Below are 19,634 nucleotides of genomic sequence, written 5' to 3'. Positions count from 1 at the left end.
ACTTTCAGATACCCATCAAAAATGGCAAAACGGAAGGTGGACACTGAGAACCGGGGGTTTCAAACAAGGTGGGAGTCGGAGTATATGTTCACGGAGGTAGCTGGAAAACCTGTGTGTCTTCTGTGTGGAGAAAGTGTGGCGGTACTGAAAGAGTATAATCTGAGACGACATTATGAAACGAAACACGCGGACAAAAACAAGAATATGGACATGGAACAAAGGCTACAAAAGGCAGAGGAATTAAAACGAGGCCTCAAATCTCGACAGGCTCTGTTCAAAAAAGCCAAATCACAAGGCCAGGCTGCTGTCAAGGCCAGTTTTATTTTGGCAGAAGAGATCGCTAAATCAGCCCGGCCATTTACGGAGGGGGATTTCATCAAAAACTGCATGATTAAAGTTTGTGACGAAGTTTGCCCAGAAAAAAGGCAACTCTTTTTAAATGTGAGTCTGAGCAGAAACACCATTGCCGAGAGAGTAGACCAGTTGTCCATCAATCTAAAAGAGCAGCTTGTGAAAAAGGGAAAAGATTTCATTGCATATTCCTTGGCTGTGGATGAGAGCACCGACATTTCTGACATTGCCCAGTTGTCAATTTTCATCCGCGGAGTGGACTCCAGCCTAAGCGTGACAGAGGAGTTTTTGGCTTTACGTCCTATGCATGGCACAACTACGGGGCATGATTTGTATGAAGAGGTGTCAAGATGTGTAAATGAGATGGAGCTGCCTTGGGAAAAACTCGTGGGTTTGACAACCGACGGAGCACCTGCGATGTGTGGACACAGGAGCGGACTGGTGGCGAAGATACGGGAAAAGATGCAAGAGGAAAACGCGACAGGTGAGCTGACAGCTTATCATTGTATCATACACCAGGAAGCGTTGTGCGGTAAAGCCTTGAAAATGGAGCATGTAATGAGCATCATCACGCGCACAGTTAACTTTATCAGAGCCAAAGGTTTGAATCACCGCCAGTTCAAGGCATTTCTGACGGAGTTAGAAACGGAGCATGGTGATTTGCCTTATCACACAGAGGTGCGATGGCTAAGCCAGGGAAAGGTGCTTCAAAGATGTTTCGAGCTTCGTGAGGAGATTTGTCTGTTCTTGGACAGCAAAGGGAAAGACACAACACAACTCCGAGACGAAATATTTCTGTGTGAAATGGCTTTTCTGTGTGACATTACGAGTCATCTGAATGCAATGAACTTGCAGCTGCAGGGTCGGGATCATGTCATCTCTGATATGTACAGTACAGTGAAGGCATTAAAAACCAAACTGACTCTGTGGGAGACGCAGATGCGGAAAGAAAATTTGAGCCACTTTCCCAGCTGCCAGACCATGAAAGAGAAGCTCTCTACCAGTGCGTTCCCGAGCGCACAGTTGGCTGATAAAATAGGTATGCTTGCCGCTGACTTTCGACGCCGATTTGCTGACTTTGAAGCACAAAAAAGCAGGTTGGAACTGCTCGGTAACCCATTTGCTGTTGACGTGGAAAGCTCACCACCAAACCTCCAAATGGAGTTGATTGACCTCCAATGCAATGATGCACTGAGGGCAAAATATGCGGCAGTGGGTGCTGCGGAGTTCGCCCGTTTCCTCCCCGACACAATGCCCCAGCTGCGCATCCAGGCTGCTCAAACGTTGTCTATGTTTGGCAGCACATACCTGTGTGAACAACTGTTTTCTTTGATGAACCTGAACAAAACATCACACAGAAGTCGACTTACTGCTGAACACCTCCACTCAATTCTGAGGATTTCCTCAGCTCAGAGCCTTACCCCGAACATTGATGAACTTGTGGAAAAGATGGGACACCACCAAGTATCACCCTCAACCTCAAACAAGTGAACATTACTGTGCAATCACATATTTAGAGTTTTTACTCAGTTCAAGTTTAAAAGTTAAAGTTTAATATTTGTTTTCACTGCATGTTACTTCTCCTTAAACAAAGTGTTGTTTTTGATTAATAGATTTTTGCACTTTATTTTATTGTATTTCAATCCAATTATATTTTAAAAATATTTCAGTTGAGTGGATGATAGAAAATTGCTATTATTGTTTTTTTCTTTGAAGTAAATTTAGCCCACTTTTGCTAAAATAGAAAATATAGGCTACTGATGGTGCCTTGAATACCGGTTTCTTTCATTTAATGTTCATGTTATGGGGATTTTTATATAAAGGAAATTTGTCTTTTGTGTCTGTTGAAAATTAAAGATTACTGACAGAGCCATAAGAAAATATTGCTTTATTTATCTGATCATATTGGAATATATTTGTTAGGTTTTCAGTAGGTTCAATTAGGTTCACTAGACTATATGCGTCATTTAAAAATTTTTCAATGAACATTCGAACAGTCCGGCCCTCGGCTTGTAGCTAAATTTTTTATTTGGCCCTCCGTCCATTTGACTTTGACACCCCTGCTCTACATGATATATTATCTTCTTCTAGCGGCTGTTTATTTTAGATGTAGGGAAACTCTGTGTATACTAACTCTACCCTAATCTTACCTCTCTTTCTCTCCTCTATCCTCTCCCTCCCTCTCTTTCTCTCCTCTATCCTCTCCCTCCCTCTCTTTCTCTCCTCTATCCTCTCCCTCCCTCTCTTTCTCTCCTCTATCCTCTCCCTTTCTCTTTCTCTCCTCTATCCCCTCCCTCCCTCTCTTTCTCTCCTCTATCCTCTCCCTCCCTCTCTTTCTCTCCTCTATCCTCTCCCTTCCTCTCTTTCTCTCCTCTATCCCCTCCCTCCCTCTCTTTCTCTTCTCTATCCTCTCCCTCCCTCTCTTTCTCTCCTCTATCCTTTCCCTCCCTCTCTTTCTCTTCTCTATCCTCTCCCTCCCTCTCTTTCTCTCCTCTATCCCCTCCCTCCCTCTCTTTCTCTCCTCTATCCCCTCCCTCCCTCTCGTTCTCTCCTCTATCCTCTCCCTCCCTCTCTTTCTCTCCTCTATCCTCTCCTTTTCTCTTTCTCTCCTCTATCCTCTCCCTCCCTCTTTCTCTCCTCTATCCCCTCCCTCCCTCTCTTTCTCTCCTCTATCCCCTCCCTCCCTCTCTTTCTCTCCTCTATCCTCTCCCTCCCTCTCTTTCTCTCCTCTATCCTCTCCCTCCCTCTCTTTCTCTCCTTTATCCTCTCCTTTTCTCTTTCTCTCCTCTATCCTCTCCTTTTCTCTTTCTCTCCTCTATCCTCTCCCGCCCTCTCTTTCTCTCCTCTATCCTCTCCCTTTCTTTTACTCTCCTCTATCCTCTCCCTCCCTCCCTCTCTTTCTCTCCTCTATCCTCTCCCTTTCTCTTTTTCTTCTCTATCCTCTCCCTCCCTCCCTCCCTCTCTTTCTCTCATCTATCCTCTCCCTCCCTCTATTTCTCTCCTCTATCCTCTCCCTCCCTCTCTTTCTCTCCTCTATCCTCTCCCTCCCTCTCTTTCTATCCTCTATCCTCTCCCTTTCTCTTTCTCTCCTCTATCCTCTCCTTCCCTCTCTTTCTCTCCTCTATCCCCTCTCCCTCTCTTTCTCTCCTCTATCCCCTCCCTCCCTCTCTTTCTCTCCTCTATCCCCTCCCTCCCTCTCTTTCTCTCCTCTATTCTCTCCCTCCCTCTCTTTCTCTCCTCTATCCTCTCCCTCCCTCTCTTTCTCTCCTCTATCCCCTCCCTCCCTCTCTTTCTCTCCCCTCCCTCCCTCTCTTTCTCTCCTCTATTCTCTCCCTCCCTCTCTTTCTCTCCTCTATTCTCTCCCTCCCTCTCTTTTTCTCCTCTATTCTCTCCCTCTCTTTCTCTCCTCTATTCTCTCCCTCCCTCTCTTTCTCTCCTCTATTCTCTCCCTCCCTCTCTTTCTCTCCTCTATTCTCTCCCTCCCTCTCTTTCTCTCCTCTATCCTCTCCCTTTCTCTCCTCTATCCTCTCCTTTTCTCTTTCTCTCCTCTATCCTCTCCCTCCCTCTCTTTCTCTCCTCTATCCCCTCCCTCTCTTTCTCTCCTCTATCCTCTCCCTCCCTCTCTCTCCTCTATCCTCTCCATTTCTCTTTTTCTTCTCTACCTTTCTGTCTTCCTTTTGTACCCATATTCCTTTGCTCCTCTCTTTCTCTGTTCTGTCTTTCCTGCTCACTCACTTGTTCTCTCATCTCTCATCTTATCACGTTTCAAGGTATGACCCAGGTGCAGACAGTGTTGAAGAAACAAACGTTTATTATTTCAACAGGGGCAGGCAAACGACAGGTCAAGGCAGGCAGGGCTCAATAATCCAGAGAGGGTGTAAGGCAGCGGAACAGCAGGCGGGCTCAGGGTCAGGTCAGGCAGAGGTCGGTAATCCAGAGTAAAGGCAAATGTACAGGACTGCAGGCAGGCTCAGGGTCAGGTCAGGCAGGAAAGGTCGAAACCGGGAAACTAGAAAACAGGGACTATAGCAAAAACAGGAGCAAGGGACAGCGCTGTTAGGTTTAAACAGACAAAACAAACTGTCACAGACAGACAGAAAACACAGGTATAAGTACCCAGGGGATAATGGGAAAGATGGGCGACATCTGGAGGGGGTGGAGACAAGCACAAGGACAGGTGAAACAGATCAGGGCGTGACACATCTCTTTCTCTGTAGCCTTTTGGTCCTATATTTGGCGCTCCGGTACCGCTTGCCATGTGGTAGTAGAGAGAACAGTCAATTACTGGGTTGGCTGGGTTCTTTGACAAATTTTAGGGCCTTCCTTTGACACCGCCTGGTAATTAGGTCCTGGATGGCAGGGAGCTTGGCCATACGCACTACTACTGGACCATACGCACTACCCTCTGTACACTACCCACTTGAAGCTCTCAACCTGCTCCACTTTCTTATCCGTATCTTTTTGAAACTGCATTGTTGGTTTGGGGCTCGTAAGTAAGCATTTTACTGTAAGGTCTACACCTGTTGTATTTGGCACATGTGACTAATAAAATTTGATTTGATTTTGATTTACAGCCCTGTCGATGAGAATGGGGGCGTGCTCGGTCCTCCTTTTCCTGTAGTCCACAATCATCTCCTTTGTCTTGATTACGTTGAGGGATAGGTTGTATTCTGGCACCACCCGGCCAGGTCTCTGACCTCCTCTCTATAGGCTGTCTCGTCATTGTCGGTGATCAGGCCTACCACTGTTGTGTCGTCTGCAAACGTAATGATGGTGTTGGAGTTGTGCCTGGCCATGCAGTCGTGGGTGAACAGGGAGTACAGGAGGGGACTGAGCACGCACCCCTGAGGGGCTCCAGTGTTGAGGATCAGCGTGGCAGATGTGTTGCTACCTACCCTCACTACCTGGGGGTGGCCCGTCAGAAAGTCCAGGATCCAGTTGCAGAGGGAGATGTTTAATCCCAGGGTCCTTAGCTTAGTGATGAGCTTTGAGGGCACAATGGTTTTGAACACTGAGCTGTAGTCAATGAATAGCATTCTCACGGAGGTGTTCCTTTTGTCCAGGTGGGAAAGGGCAGTGTGGAGTGCAATAGAGATTGCATCATCTGTGGATCTGTTTGAGCGGTATGCAAATTTGTGTGGGTCTAGTGTTTCTGGGATAATGGTGTTAATGTGAGCCATGACCAGCCTTTCAAAGCACTTCATGGCTACAGACGTGAGTGCTACGGGTCTGTAGTCATTTAGGCAGGTCACCTTAGTGTTCTTGGGCACAGGGACTATGGTGGTCTGCTTGAAACATGTTGGTATTACAGACTCAGACAGGGACATGTTGGTATTACAGACTCAGACAGGAACATGTTGGTATTATAGACTCAGACAGGGACATGTTGGTATTATAGACTCAGACAGGGACATGTTGGTATTACAGACTCAGACAGGGACATGTTGATATTACAGACTCAGACAGGGACATGTTGATATTACAGACTCAGACAGGAACATGTTGGTATTACAGACTCAGACAGGGACATGTTGATATTACAGACTCAGACAGGGACATGTTGATATTACAGACTCAGACAGGAACATGTTGGTATTACAGACTCAGACAGGGACATGTTGGTATTACAGACTCAGACAGGGTCATGTTGGTATTACAGACTCGTATTACAGACTCGGGACATGTTGAAAATGTCAGTGAGACACCTGCCAGTTGGTCAGCACATTGGTCAGCACACGGCTACGGAGAGCGTGATCACACAGTCGCCCGGAACAGCTGATGCTCTCATGCATGCCTCAGGGTTGCTTGCCTCGAAGCGAGCATAGAAGTGATATAGCTCGTCTGGTAGGCTTGTGTCACTGGGCAGCTCGCGGCTGTACTTCCCTTTGTAGTCTGTAATAGTTTGCAGGCCCTGCCACATCCGACGGGCGTCGGAGCCGGTGTAGTATGATTCAATCTTAGTCCTGTATTGGCACTTTGCTTGTTTGATGGTTCTTCTGAGGGTGTAGCAGGATTTCTTGTAAGCTTCCGGGTTAGAGTCCCGCACCTTGAAAGCGGCAGCTCTAACCTTTAGCTCAGTGCGAATGTTGCCTGTAATCCATGGCTTCTGGTTGGAGTATGTACAGTCACTGTGTGGACGATGTCCTCGATGCACTTATTGATAAAGTCAGTGACTGATGTGGTGTACTCCTCAAGGCCATCGGAAGAATCCCAGAACATATTCCAGTCTGTGCTAGCAAAACTGTCCTGTAGTTTAGCATCTGCTTCATCTGACCACTTTTCATATAGACTGAGTCACTGGTGCTTCCTACTTTAATTTTAGCTTGTAAGCAGGAATCAGGAGGATAGAATTATAGCAGATTTGCCAAATGGAGGGCGAGGGTGAGCTTTGTACACGTCTCTGTGTGTGGAGTAAAGGTGATCTAGAATTTTTTTCCCTCTGGTTGCGCATTTAACATGCTGGTAGAAATTAGGTAAAACGGATTTAAGTTTCCCTGCATTAAAGTCCCAGGCCACTAGGAGCGCTGCCTCTGGGTGAGCGGTTTCCTGTTTGCTTATTTCCTTATACAGCTGACTGAGTGAGGTCTTAGTGCCAGCATCTGTCTGTGGTGGTAAATAAACAGCCACAAAATAGTGTGGTCTACAGCTTGTCATGAGATACTCTAATTCAGGCGATGATGTTTCAGATCCAACTCTAGAACAATATTTGTGTTTTATTGTGGTTTGGTTCAGGGCAACGGAAAGAGAATGTACATGTAAGCAGTTTGGGTCTTGAATCAGTATGTGCTGTTTTAACATGCTGACAACAGCACTGTGATATTTACCGAAAAAAGTTATTTATATCTGTCTTTGTCCAGCACGGAGGCATTCAGCCCTGAGCGGGGGGCGAGGGAGGGGGCCACCAAGGTCATGATCGTGGTGACGGACGGAGAGTCACATGATGGGGAGGAGCTACCAGATGCTCTTGAGGAGTGTGAGAAGAGAAACATCACCAGATATGCCATCGCTGTGAGTACACACACGCAGGCACGCACACGAACACACACACACACAGAGACGCACACACACACAGAGACGCACACACACACACACACACACAGAGACGCACACACACACACACACACACACACACACACACACACACACACACACACACACACACACACACACACACACACACACACACACAGAGACGCACACACACACACACACACACACACACACACACACACACACACACACACACACACACACACACACACACACACACACACACACACACACACACAGACGCATACACGCACGCACACACACACACACACACACATACACACACACACAGAGACGCACACACACACACACACACACACACACACACACACACGCACGCACGCACACACACACACGCACACGCACACACACACACAGAGACGCATGCACGCACACACACACACGCACGCACACACACACACGCGCACACACACAAACACACGCACAAACACACGCACACACACTGTTTCACAGAGCACATGAATGCAGCATGCCTGCTACACCACAAACTCGCTAACCAATATGGCAGACAGTCTCACCAACCAACCCCACTCCTGAAATAGCTGTATTGAAACAGCTTTTCCACCATACCACCTCACATACCCTGCATAACGTGGGAGCTAGCCATCCTGTCCATTCAGCCTCAAACTAGCCTGAAATAATGCCTGTGGTCTTTAAAATAGCCCCAGCAAATCACTAACTGAACCCCTCTGGCTCCTTAAAATAACCCAGTGGGTAACAACAGCTATGTCTTCCTGCCCCACCCCACCCCCCTAACACACACACACACACAGAAACACACATGCGCACACACCATCAGTGTCTCGAGTGATGTGGTTTTGGTGGTGTGGTAGAACAGACTCTAGTGGCTGGGTAGTCTGAGACTCCTCCCCAGCCCACAATATAAACACTGGGACCTGCAGAGCCACTGTCACCAGAGGAACCACTTTATAAACACTGGGACCTGCAGAGCCACTGTCACCAGAGGAACCACCAAATAATAAACACTGGGACCTGCAGAGCCACTGTCACCAGAGGAACCACAATATAATAAACACTGGGACCTGCAGAGCCACTGTCACCAGAGGAACCACAATATAAACACTGGGTCCTGCAGAGCCACTGTCACCAGAGGAACCACTTTATAAACACTGGGACCTGCAGAGCCACTGTCACCAGAGGAACCAAGGGAGCATCTAGATCTTCTGCACAGATTCAGCCAGACCTGGGCACTGACAGTAAATCTCAGTAAGACCAAAGTAATGGTGCTCCAAAAAAGGTCCAGTTGCCAGGACCACAAATACAAATTCCATCTAGAAACTGTTGCCCTGGAGCACACAAAAACTATACATACCTTAGCCTAAACATCAGCGCCACAGGTAACTTCCACAAAGCTGTGAACGATCTGAGAGACAAGGCAAGAAGGGCCTGCTATGTCATCAAAAGGAACATAAAATGTAACATACTAATTAGGAGCTGGCTAAAAAATACTTGAATCAGTTATAGAACCCATTGCCCTTTATGGTAGTGAGGTCTGGGGTCCTCTCACCAACCAAGAATTCACAAAATGGGACAAACACCAAATTGAGACTCTGCATGCAGAATTCTGCAAAAATATATTTTGTGTACAACATAAAACACCAAATAATGCATGCAGAGCAGAATTAGCCCGATACCCGATAGTTATCAAAATCCAGAAAAGAGCCGTTAAATTCTACAACCACCTAAAAGGAAGCGATTCCCAAACCATCGATAACAAAGCCATCACCTACAGAGAAATGAACCTGAAGAAGTCCCCTAAGCAAGCTAGTCCTGGAGCTCTGTTCACAAACACAAACATGCCCAACAGAGCCCCAGGACATCAACACAATTAGACCCAAACAAATCATGAGAAAACCAAAAAAAGTATTACTTGACACATTGGAAAGAATTAACAAAAAAACAGAGCAAACTAGAATGATATTTGGTCCTAAACAGAGAGTACACAGTGGCAGAATACCTGACCACTGTGACTGACCCTAACTTAAGGAAAGTTTTGACTATGTCCAGACTCAGTGAGCATAGCATTTAGACAAACTCCCATATATGTTTGGTGAAATATCACAGTAGCAAGATTTGTGACCTGTTGCCACGAAAAAAAGGGCAACCAGTGAAGAACAAACACCATTGTAAATACAACCCATATTTATGTTTATTTATTTTCCCTGTAAACATATGTTTCGCGCACCAATAAAACCCCTTAAATTAAATTGAATTGAAGAGAGAGAGAGAGAGAGAGAATCTCCAGGGAGTCTTGATGCTGTAACGTGGTTTCACTGTGACGGCTGCAATGTTTTGATGTTGCTGCTCTCTGTCTTGCTGCCAGTGTGTGTAGGACAGAAAATAGCCCTTTGGGTAGAGCAGAGCAACAAGCTCTCTAAAATAACAGCCTGAGTCGTGTTTTATACATCAGCCTGCCTGCCTGCCGACTCACACTGAATTTACAGTCAACAAGGGGAGGGGTCAAAGGGTGTGTGTTTGTCTGTTTGTGTGCATGTGTGTGTATACATGTGCAGTAGCTATAATTTCACTGTATGTTTTGAATACTAACAAGCTACCTCCCGCTGTCTGTATTTCTATCCTCTCCCACCGTTCGTGACTCTGAGGACAAATCAGCAGCAGCTGGCAAGACCAACGGAATTTCTCTGCTTCTATGAGATCTTCATGTATACATTTATGGTGTAGGATTCCTTCACATTAAACCCTCCCTCCCTCCATTCCTTCCTTCCTTCCTTCCTTCCTTCCTTCCTTCTTTCTTTCTTTCGTTCTTTCTTTCTTTCTTTCCTTCCTTCCTTCCTTCCTTCCTTCCTTCCTTCCTTCCTGCCTCCCTCCCTCCCTCCCTCCCTCCCTTCATCCATCCCGCTCTCCCTCCCGCTCTCCCTCCCTCTCTCCCTCCCTCCCTCTCTCCCTCCATCCATCCCTTCTTCCCTCCCTCCCTCCATCCCCTTTGAAAACAAAAAATGTCCTTAGTTAAGTTGGCAGCCAGAGTGACAGGGAAGGATTGTTGGGATTGGGTTTCTGGGGAGGAATGTGCTCCTTACTGGAGTGTTTAGGCTATTCTGCATTACAGACTACTAACTGTAGCTGTTACTATAGCCTCCTCACACTAGAGAGTCCTACCACACCAGTCATCTCTCCCCCCTGTCTGGACCAATTCTTTCATTTCACGGTTTGCTAGAGCAGTATTTCCCAAACATTTTAGTTGACTCCATTTTTAGACAACCCCTTAGTTAGAACCCTACGGACAGTATCTGTTTTTAGACAACCCCTTAGTTAGAACCCTACGTACAGTATCTGTTTTTAGACAACCCCTTAGTTAGAACCCTACGGACAGTATCTGTTTTTAGACACCCCCCTAGTTAGAACCCTATGGACAGTATCTGTTTTTAGACACCCCCTTAGTTAGAACCCTATGGACAGTATCTGTTTTTAGACACCCCCTTAGTTAGAACCCTATGGACAGTATCTGTTTTTAGACACCCCCTTAGTTAGAACCCTACGTACAGTATCTGTTTTTAGACACCCCCTTAGTTAGAACCCTACGGACAGTATCTGTTTTTAGACACCCCCTTAGTTAGAACCCTACGTACATGATCAGTTTTTCTCTTTTAAGGGCTTATACTCTGCATATCTGGCTGTCTCTCTGTGGTTGTCCTTGATTCAGGTTATGTCCTCTACTGTACTGTATGGGGTTGTTGTTGGCAGCTCTCTCTCTGTCCTCTCAGATTGTACTGACTCAGTAATATCTCTCCCTCTATATAAATGTTCTCTGTCCCTGTGAAACATGGAGGAGTTATTGACGGAAGACATAGAGAATTGTCTGTTAATGTTATCTCTCGCTCTACCTTTCACTTTTTCTGTCCCTTACATTTAACCCCTTCTTTCACTCCCTTTTGTTTTTTTACCCTTCCCTTTACCCCTTTCTTTTTCTATTCCCCCTCTCTCTTCCTCTCTCTTTCCCTCTCTCCTTCCCCCTTTATCTCTCCCCCCTCTCTTTCCTCATCCCTTTCTCTCTCCCTCCCCCTTTATCTCTCCCCCTCTCTTTTCTCATCCCTTTCTTTCTCCCTCCCCCTTTCTCTCCCCCCTCTCTTTTATCATCCCTTTCTTTCTCCCTCACCCTTTCTCTCCCCCCTCTCTTTTCTCATCCCTTTCTCTCTCCCTCCAGGTATTGGGTCACTACATCCGCAGGCAGCAGGACCCAGAGACGTTTATCAGTGAGATCAAGTACATTGCCAGCGACCCTGACGACAAATACTTCTTCAACGTGACTGATGAGGCGGCGCTCAACGACATCGTAGATGCACTAGGAGACCGCATCTTCACTCTAGAGGGTGAGACGGAGAGAGGAAGAGTAAGGGGGAGGGAGGGGGAGGAGAGGAGGGAGGGAGGTGAAAGTGCGTGAAAGAGAAAGGAGGGGAAAGGGTGTCTGTGTTCTGGAGACAGCGAGGGACTGCTTTCTTATTTAGCCAGGGAGAAAGTTAGAAGAGAGAGGGATGTTACTCTCTTTCAATTGAGAAAGAGGCAAAAAAGGGGGAATGGTGCCACATTTAATCCTAGACGGCATGAAAGAGGAAGGGTTGGATAGATGCCACTACCTTGAAACGGAAAGAAGGGCGGGAGCAGCTATCACAACACTTACAGGAACAAGGGAGGATGACTGAGAAATTATGCCACCCTGAAGTCTGTAGGGAGCGAGGGAGGAAGGGAGAGGAGGAAATGAGAGGAGGATGAGGGAGGTAGATTCTGTATACCACCTGGGTTCTTGAGTGAGGAGGGAGCGAGAGGGCACTAACCTGTGGCATCTAGATAGTGGCAGATTGGGGAGGGGAAGGAAGGGAGGGAATTTATGGAGAAAAGGTGAAAGGGGGATAAAAATAAAATAACAGTATTTGAATTGAGAGTGAGTATTCACGTGTAAGATTGGGCAGCACAGGATGCCACATTTAGTCCCATTACGGTATTCATGTTTCAGAGTGGGCAGCACAGGATGCCACATTTAGTCCCATTACGGTATTCATGTTTCAGAGTGGGCAGCACAGGATGCCACATTTAGTCCCATTACGGTATTCATGTTTCAGAGTGGGCAGCACAGGATGCCACATTTAGTCCCATTACGGTATTCATGTTTCAGAGTGGGCAGCACAGGATGCCACATTTAGTCCCATTACGGTATTCATGTTTCAGAGTGAGCAGCACAGGATGCCACATTTAGTCCCATTACGGTATTCATGTGTCAGAGTGGGCAGCACAGGATGCCACATTTAGTCCCATTACGGTATTCATGTGTCAGAGTGGGCAGCACAGGATGCCACATTTAGTCCCATTACGTTATTCATGTGTCAGAGTGGGCAGCACAGGATGCCACATTTAGTCCCATTACGGTATTCATGTTTCAGAGTGGGCAGCACAGGATGCCACATTTAGTCCCATTACGGTATTCATGTTTCAGAGTGGGCAGCACAGGATGCCACATTTAGTCCCATTACGGTATTCATGTGTCAGAGTGGGCAGCACAGGATGCCACATTTAGTCCCATTACGGTATTCATGTGTCAGAGTGGGCAGCACAGGATGCCACATTTAGTCCCATTACGTTATTCATGTGTCAGAGTGGGCAGCACAGGATGCCACATTTAGTCCCATTACGGTATTCATGTTTCAGAGTGGGCAGCACAGGATGCCACATTTAGTCCCATTACGGTATTCATGTGTCAGAGTGAGCAGCACAGGATGCCACATTTAGTCCCATTACGGTATTCATGTGTCAGAGTGGGCAGCACAGGATGCCACATTTAGTCCCATTACGGTATTCATGTGTCAGAGTGGGCAGCACAGGATGCCACATTTAGTCCCATTACGGTATTCATGTGTCAGAGTGGGCAGCACAGGATGCCACATTTAGTCCCATTACGGTATTCATGTGTCAGAGTGAGCAGCACAGGATGCCACATTTAGTCCCATTACGGTATTCATGTGTCAGAGTGGGCAGCACAGGATGCCACATTTAGTCCCATTACGGTATTCATGTTTCAGAGTGGGCAGCACAGGATGCCACATTTAGTCCCATTACGGTATTCATGTGTCAGCCACCTGGCACTGGCAGAACAAACATTAACCAAACATTCAGCTAAACTTCCTCTGAGAGTTAGGGTTAGGGTAAGCCTGTTCCGCTTTCACCTCATCAGAGGTCCCATTAGCCCCTCACTCAGTCCCTGAACCCCCACACCACACAGATATGTGGTTGGGCACAGAAACATGAGAGGGTGAGACTCATGACTTTAATAAAATAATTTTTGAATGACATGACACGAAATAATAGCTTGGAGACAGACAGATCTGCTCAACTAGATTGTTGTGTTGGATACTACAGAAAAAGTGCTAGAAAGGTTTGTTAAACGTTGTTTTGATGTTTCTGTTTCGTCACAGGGACGCTGGGGTACAACGAGAGCTCCTTCAAGTTTGAGATGTCCCAGATCGGCTTCTCCACACACGTTCTCGATGTGAGTCCACCATCTGTGTGTGTGCGTACGTGTGCAAGCATGTGAGCGCGCGCGTGTCATGTCATTGACTTGAATTTCTGATCTTTCATTGTACTGTATGTTTACCCTATCCCTCCCCCCTCTCCCATGCGTGTGTTTCAGGATGGCATCCTGTTTGGGATGGTGGGGGCGTATGACTGGGACGGAGGGGTGCTGAAGGAGGGAGCTGAGGGCCGCATCATGCCCACCAGAGAGGCCTTTGAGTCAGAGTTCCCCCAGGAGCTCAAGAACCACGCTGCCTATCTGGGTGACTTAACTTACTTATGTTACACTATGTACACTTTACATTACACCGTTTTACACATAATACTACTAAACGTATCACTGTTTTACACATAATACTACTAAACGTATCACTGTTTTACACATAATACTACTAAACGTATCACTGTTTTACACATAATAGTACTAAATGTATCACCGTTTTACACATAATACTACTAAACGTATCACTGTTTTACACATAATACTACTAAATGTATCACCGTTTTACACATAATACTACTAAACGTATCACTGTTTTACACATAATAGTACTAAACTTATCACTGTTTTACACATAATACTACTAAACGTATCACCGTTTTACACGTAATACTACTAAATTTATCACGGATTTACACAATCATTTTTGTTTCCATACCTAATGTGTCTCCTGTGAGATATTTGAATCCTATTCAAATATTATGTCATTTGTGGATCTAATTAAAGTATTTGTGTGTGTGTGTGTGTTTAGGCTACACAGTGTCGTCAGTGATAGTGGGAGACTGGAGGAGGCTGTATGTGGCTGGAGCTCCCAGGTTCAAACACAAAGGAAAGGTCATTCTGTTTGAACTGAGCAACAATGGAGATGTCAACATTGCACAGGCCCTCAATGGAGAACAGGTAGCTAGTGTGTGTATATACCTCATTGGATGTATCTATCAATCAAACTCTCACTCATCCCCAACCCCCTTCTCCCCTTCTCCTCACTGCCACCATACCCCTCTCTCTCTCTCTCTCGCTCTCTCGCTCTCTCGCTCTCTCGCTCTCTCGCTCTCTCGCTCTCTCGCTCTCTCTCTCGCTCTCTCTGTAGATTGGGTCGTACTATGGCAGTGAGGTGTGTGGGTTGGACGTGGACCAGGATGGCATTACTGATGTTCTGCTGGTGGCAGCACCCATGTACCTGGGCCCTGGCAACAAGGAGGCAGGCAGAGTCTACATCTACTCCCTCAGTGCGGTGAGACAGGGGGGAGTAGTGGGGAAGGACTGAGCTGGTGTCAGGAAGAGGGGGAGGGGGGTGAGAGATGGGCGAAGGGCGAAGGGGGGAGATAGAATTAAGGGAGGGGAAAGGAGTTGCGGATAAGAAGAGGAATGTCTGGGAGCTGCTGACTCTCTCTCTCTCTCTCTACTCTGCCTGTCTTTCTCTCTCTCTCTCTCTCAGGAGGAGGTGTTTGTGTCTAACGGTACTCTGAAGGCAGAGGATAGGTCCCAGGATGCTAGGTTTGGCTACGCCCTGGCCTCCGCCCCAGACCTCAACCATGACGGGTACACTGACCTGCTGGTGGGGGCACCCCTAGAGGATGGACACAATGGGGCCATATACGTATACCACGGCCAGGGCATACACATCATCCACAACTACAAACAGGTAGACATACACATCATCCACAACTACAAACAGGTAGACATACACATCATCCACAACTACAAACAGGTAGACATACACATCATCCACAACTACAAACAGGTAGACATACACATCATCCACAACTACAAACAGGTAGACATACACATCATCTCCAACTACAAACAGGTAGACATACACATCATCCACAATTACAAACAGGTAGACATACACATCATCCACAACTACAAACAGGTAGACATACACATCATCTCCAACTACAAACAGGTAGACATACACATCATCCACAATTACAAACAGGTAGACATACACATCATCCACAACTACAAACAGGTAGATATACACATCATCCACAACTACAAACAGGTAGACATACACATCATCCACAACTACAAACAGGTAGACATACACATCATCCACAACTACAAACAGGTAGACATACACATCATCCACAACTACAAACAGGTAGATATACACATCATCCACAACTACAAACAGGTAGACATACACATCATCCACAACTACAAACAGGTAGACATACACATCATCCACAACTACAAACAGGTAGACATACACATCATCTCCAACTACAAACAGGTAGACATACACATCATCCACAATTACAAACAGGTAGACATACACATCATCCACAACTACAAACAGGTAGATATACACATCATCCACAACTACAAACAGGTAGACATACACATCATCCACAACTACAAACAGGTAGACATACACATCATCCACAACTACAAACAGGTAGACATACACATCATCCACAACTACAAACAGGTAGATATACACATCATCCACAACTACAAACAGGTAGACATACACATCATCCACAACTACAAACAGGTAGACATACACATCATCCACAACTACAAACAGGTAGACATACACATCATCCACAACTACAAACAGGTAGACATACACATCATCCACAACTAGAAACAGGTAGACATACACATCATCCACAACTACAAACAGGTAGACATACACATCATCCACAACTACAAACAGGTAGACATACACATCATCCACAACTACAAACAGGTAGACATACACATCATCCACAACTACAAACAGGTAGACATACACATCATCCACAACTACAAACAGGTAGACATACACATCATCCACAATTACAAACAGGTAGACATACACATCATCCACAATTACAAACAGGTAGACATACACATCATCCACAACTACAAACAGGTAGACATACACATCATCCACAACTACAAACAGGTAGACATACACATCATCCACAACTACAAACAGGTAGACATACACATCATCCACAACTACAAACAGGTAGATATACACATCATCCACAACTACAAACAGGTAGAAATACACATCATCTCCAACTACAAACAGGTAGACATACACATCATCCACAACTACAAACAGGTAGACATACACATCATCCACAACTACAAACAGGTAGACATACACATCATCTCCAACTACAAACAGGTAGACATACACATCATCCACAACTAGAAACAGGTAGACATACACATCATCCACAACTACAAACAGGTAGACATACACATCATCCACAATTACAAACAGGTAGACATACACATCATCCACAATTACAAACAGGTAGACATACACATCATCCACAACTACAAACAGGTAGACATACACATCATCCACAACTACAAACAGGTAGACATACACATCATCCACAACTACAAACAGGTAGACATACACATCATCCACAACTACAAACAGGTAGACATACACATCATCCACAATTACAAACAGGTAGACATACACATCATCCACAACTACAAACAGGTAGACATACACATCATCCACAACTACAAACAGGTAGAGAAGGAAGTGTCACCAGAAGTATAGGTGGAGTCCATCTCTGTGAAAAGAAAAGTGAAGATTTGTTTTAAAGTGAAATCATTCTTAGCTATAGTATTTCCATTGACCTCATTCTACATCTCTCTCTACCACTTCTCCACCCTCTTCTCTCCACCTCCTTGCTCACCTCTCCTTCTCCCTGTAGCGTATCGCAGGGTCGTCCCTGTCCCCCTCTCTGCAGTACTTTGGGCGCAGTGTGAGTGCCAGATTGGACCTGGATGGAGATGGTCTGTTAGACCTGACTGTGGGGGCCCAGGGCAGTGCTGTACTACTCAGGTAAGAAAGGAGGAATGAGGGGAGGTGGAGGAATGTAGAGGAGGGGAGGAATAAATTGTCAGACTTGGCTGTGGAGTATATTTTTTTAATGTGATGATGACCGTCATCATTGAATGATCAATTCTCCCTCCCCTCTCTCCAGTTCTCGTAATATAGTCCAGATCAACATGAGTCTGTCCTTCCAGCCCCACTCCATCAACGTCATCCAGAAGACGTGTCAGAGAGGAGGGAGGGAGTCTGCCTGTCTCAACGCTACAGCCTGCTTCCTGGCTCTGTCCCGCTCCCCTGGAACTCACAGCAACAGCTTTGGTAAGGGAGAGGGAGGGAGTGGGTGAGGGAGGGGAGGGGACTGAAGAGAGTAAGGGGGAGGGAGAGATGAGGGGGAAGGAGATAGGAGGGAGGGAGTCCGCCTGTTAGATTTGATAGATTTGTTATCAACACTAACATCCCCTTCTCCCTCCTCCTCAGAGCTGTCGGTGGTGGCCATGTTGGATGAGAGAAAGTTGACAGCGAGGGCGTTGTTTGACGACAGCAACCAGAGACAGTCACAGCTGGGGGTCAGAGTTCACACAGGACAGACCGTCTGCCACAACCTGCCCTTCCATGTGTTTGTGAGTATGACACACACACCAGAGCTCAGCTGGTAGAGCATGGTGCTTGCAACGCCAGGATAGTGGGTTCAATTCCCGGGACCAAACAGCGACATACATACTTTAAAAAAAAAGTATGCACGCATGACTGTAAGCCGCTTTGGATACACAAACACACAACCAACATGTACACGCTACTGCCACAACCTGCCCTTCCATATGTCACACACAATGCCGAAACACACATTTGCACACATCCTTCACCCCGACCGACACACACAATCTACATGCTGAAACACTACATTCTGTTGATATTGACCTCTAACCCTTTGTCTCTGTCTGTGATAGGACACAGCTGACTACATCCGTCCAATCAGCTTCTCCCTGCGCTTTAAGATCAACGACACAGAGAGCGGCCCAGTGCTGGACGAAGGCTGGCCCACCACCTTCAAGAGATCGGTCAGTGTGTGGGGTGTGTGTGGGGTGCTCGTAGCATCCTGGCCAAACTGTATGATGTAATGTACTGTTACTGTACGTATCTACAGTATTACTCTGGCACCTCCATTTCAAATACTGTACATTGATGTCTCCAGATTGCGTTCTTCAAAGACTGTGGTGAGGATGATGTGTGTGTCACTGATCTGGTGCTGCAGGCTCATATGGACATCTCTGGGACAAGGTACATCTCACACACACAAACACATGTGCACACACACATGTATGGACACACACGTATAGACACACACACACCTGATCAAAAATGTTCCTCTCTTTTTTTTGTCCAGTCAACACACAATCAGCCAAACAATTACTAGCGTTCCTGTTGTATTCATGTATTAATGTTGTGTAGTTGTTGTATTAATGTTGTGTAGTAGTTGTGTAGTAGTTGTATGAATGTCTGAATGTAACTCCTCTCTGCAGACTGCAGCCCTATGTGATCCGTAGCCCTCGCAGACGTCTGGCTGTAGAAGTCCAGCTGCAGAACAGACTGGAGAACGCCTACAACACCAGCCTATCGCTGCACTACTCACGCAACCTCCACTTCTCTAGTCTCAGTATACGGGTACGAAGCACGCACACACACACACACACACGCACACGCACGCACGCACGCACGCACGCACGCACGCACACACACACACACACACACACACACACACACACACACACACACACACACACACACAGATTTACAACATGAACCTGACAATTTTATTCTGTCTCCTCCCCCTTCTCTCTCTTCCTCCCTCCCTTTCGATGTCTCCATCCA

At 46.3% G+C, this 19,634-nt stretch overlaps 1 protein-coding gene across 1 annotated transcript in view; it reads left to right on the top strand.

Moving 5' to 3' along the window:
- LOC129841894 (integrin alpha-10-like) overlaps positions 1-19,634 on the top strand; it is a 58,884-nt gene that overhangs the window by 33,096 nt on the left and 6,154 nt on the right. The window contains exons 8-20 of the mRNA XM_055910241.1: positions 7,209-7,359; positions 11,606-11,771; positions 13,866-13,939; positions 14,081-14,225; positions 14,715-14,863; positions 15,054-15,197; positions 15,402-15,608; positions 17,644-17,774; positions 17,917-18,083; positions 18,243-18,385; positions 18,713-18,823; positions 18,958-19,043; positions 19,286-19,427. Coding sequence (XP_055766216.1) covers positions 7,209-7,359; positions 11,606-11,771; positions 13,866-13,939; positions 14,081-14,225; positions 14,715-14,863; positions 15,054-15,197; positions 15,402-15,608; positions 17,644-17,774; positions 17,917-18,083; positions 18,243-18,385; positions 18,713-18,823; positions 18,958-19,043; positions 19,286-19,427 — 1,816 coding nt within the window. The remainder of the gene's footprint in view (positions 1-7,208; positions 7,360-11,605; positions 11,772-13,865; positions 13,940-14,080; positions 14,226-14,714; positions 14,864-15,053; positions 15,198-15,401; positions 15,609-17,643; positions 17,775-17,916; positions 18,084-18,242; positions 18,386-18,712; positions 18,824-18,957; positions 19,044-19,285; positions 19,428-19,634) is intronic.

Source organism: Salvelinus fontinalis, unplaced genomic scaffold (genome assembly GCF_029448725.1).
Source record: "Salvelinus fontinalis isolate EN_2023a unplaced genomic scaffold, ASM2944872v1 scaffold_0002, whole genome shotgun sequence".
Taxonomy (NCBI): Eukaryota; Metazoa; Chordata; class Actinopteri; order Salmoniformes; family Salmonidae; genus Salvelinus; species Salvelinus fontinalis.
The sequence above is the reverse complement of the archived record's forward strand: the minus strand, read 5'-3'. Positions and strand labels throughout refer to the sequence as shown.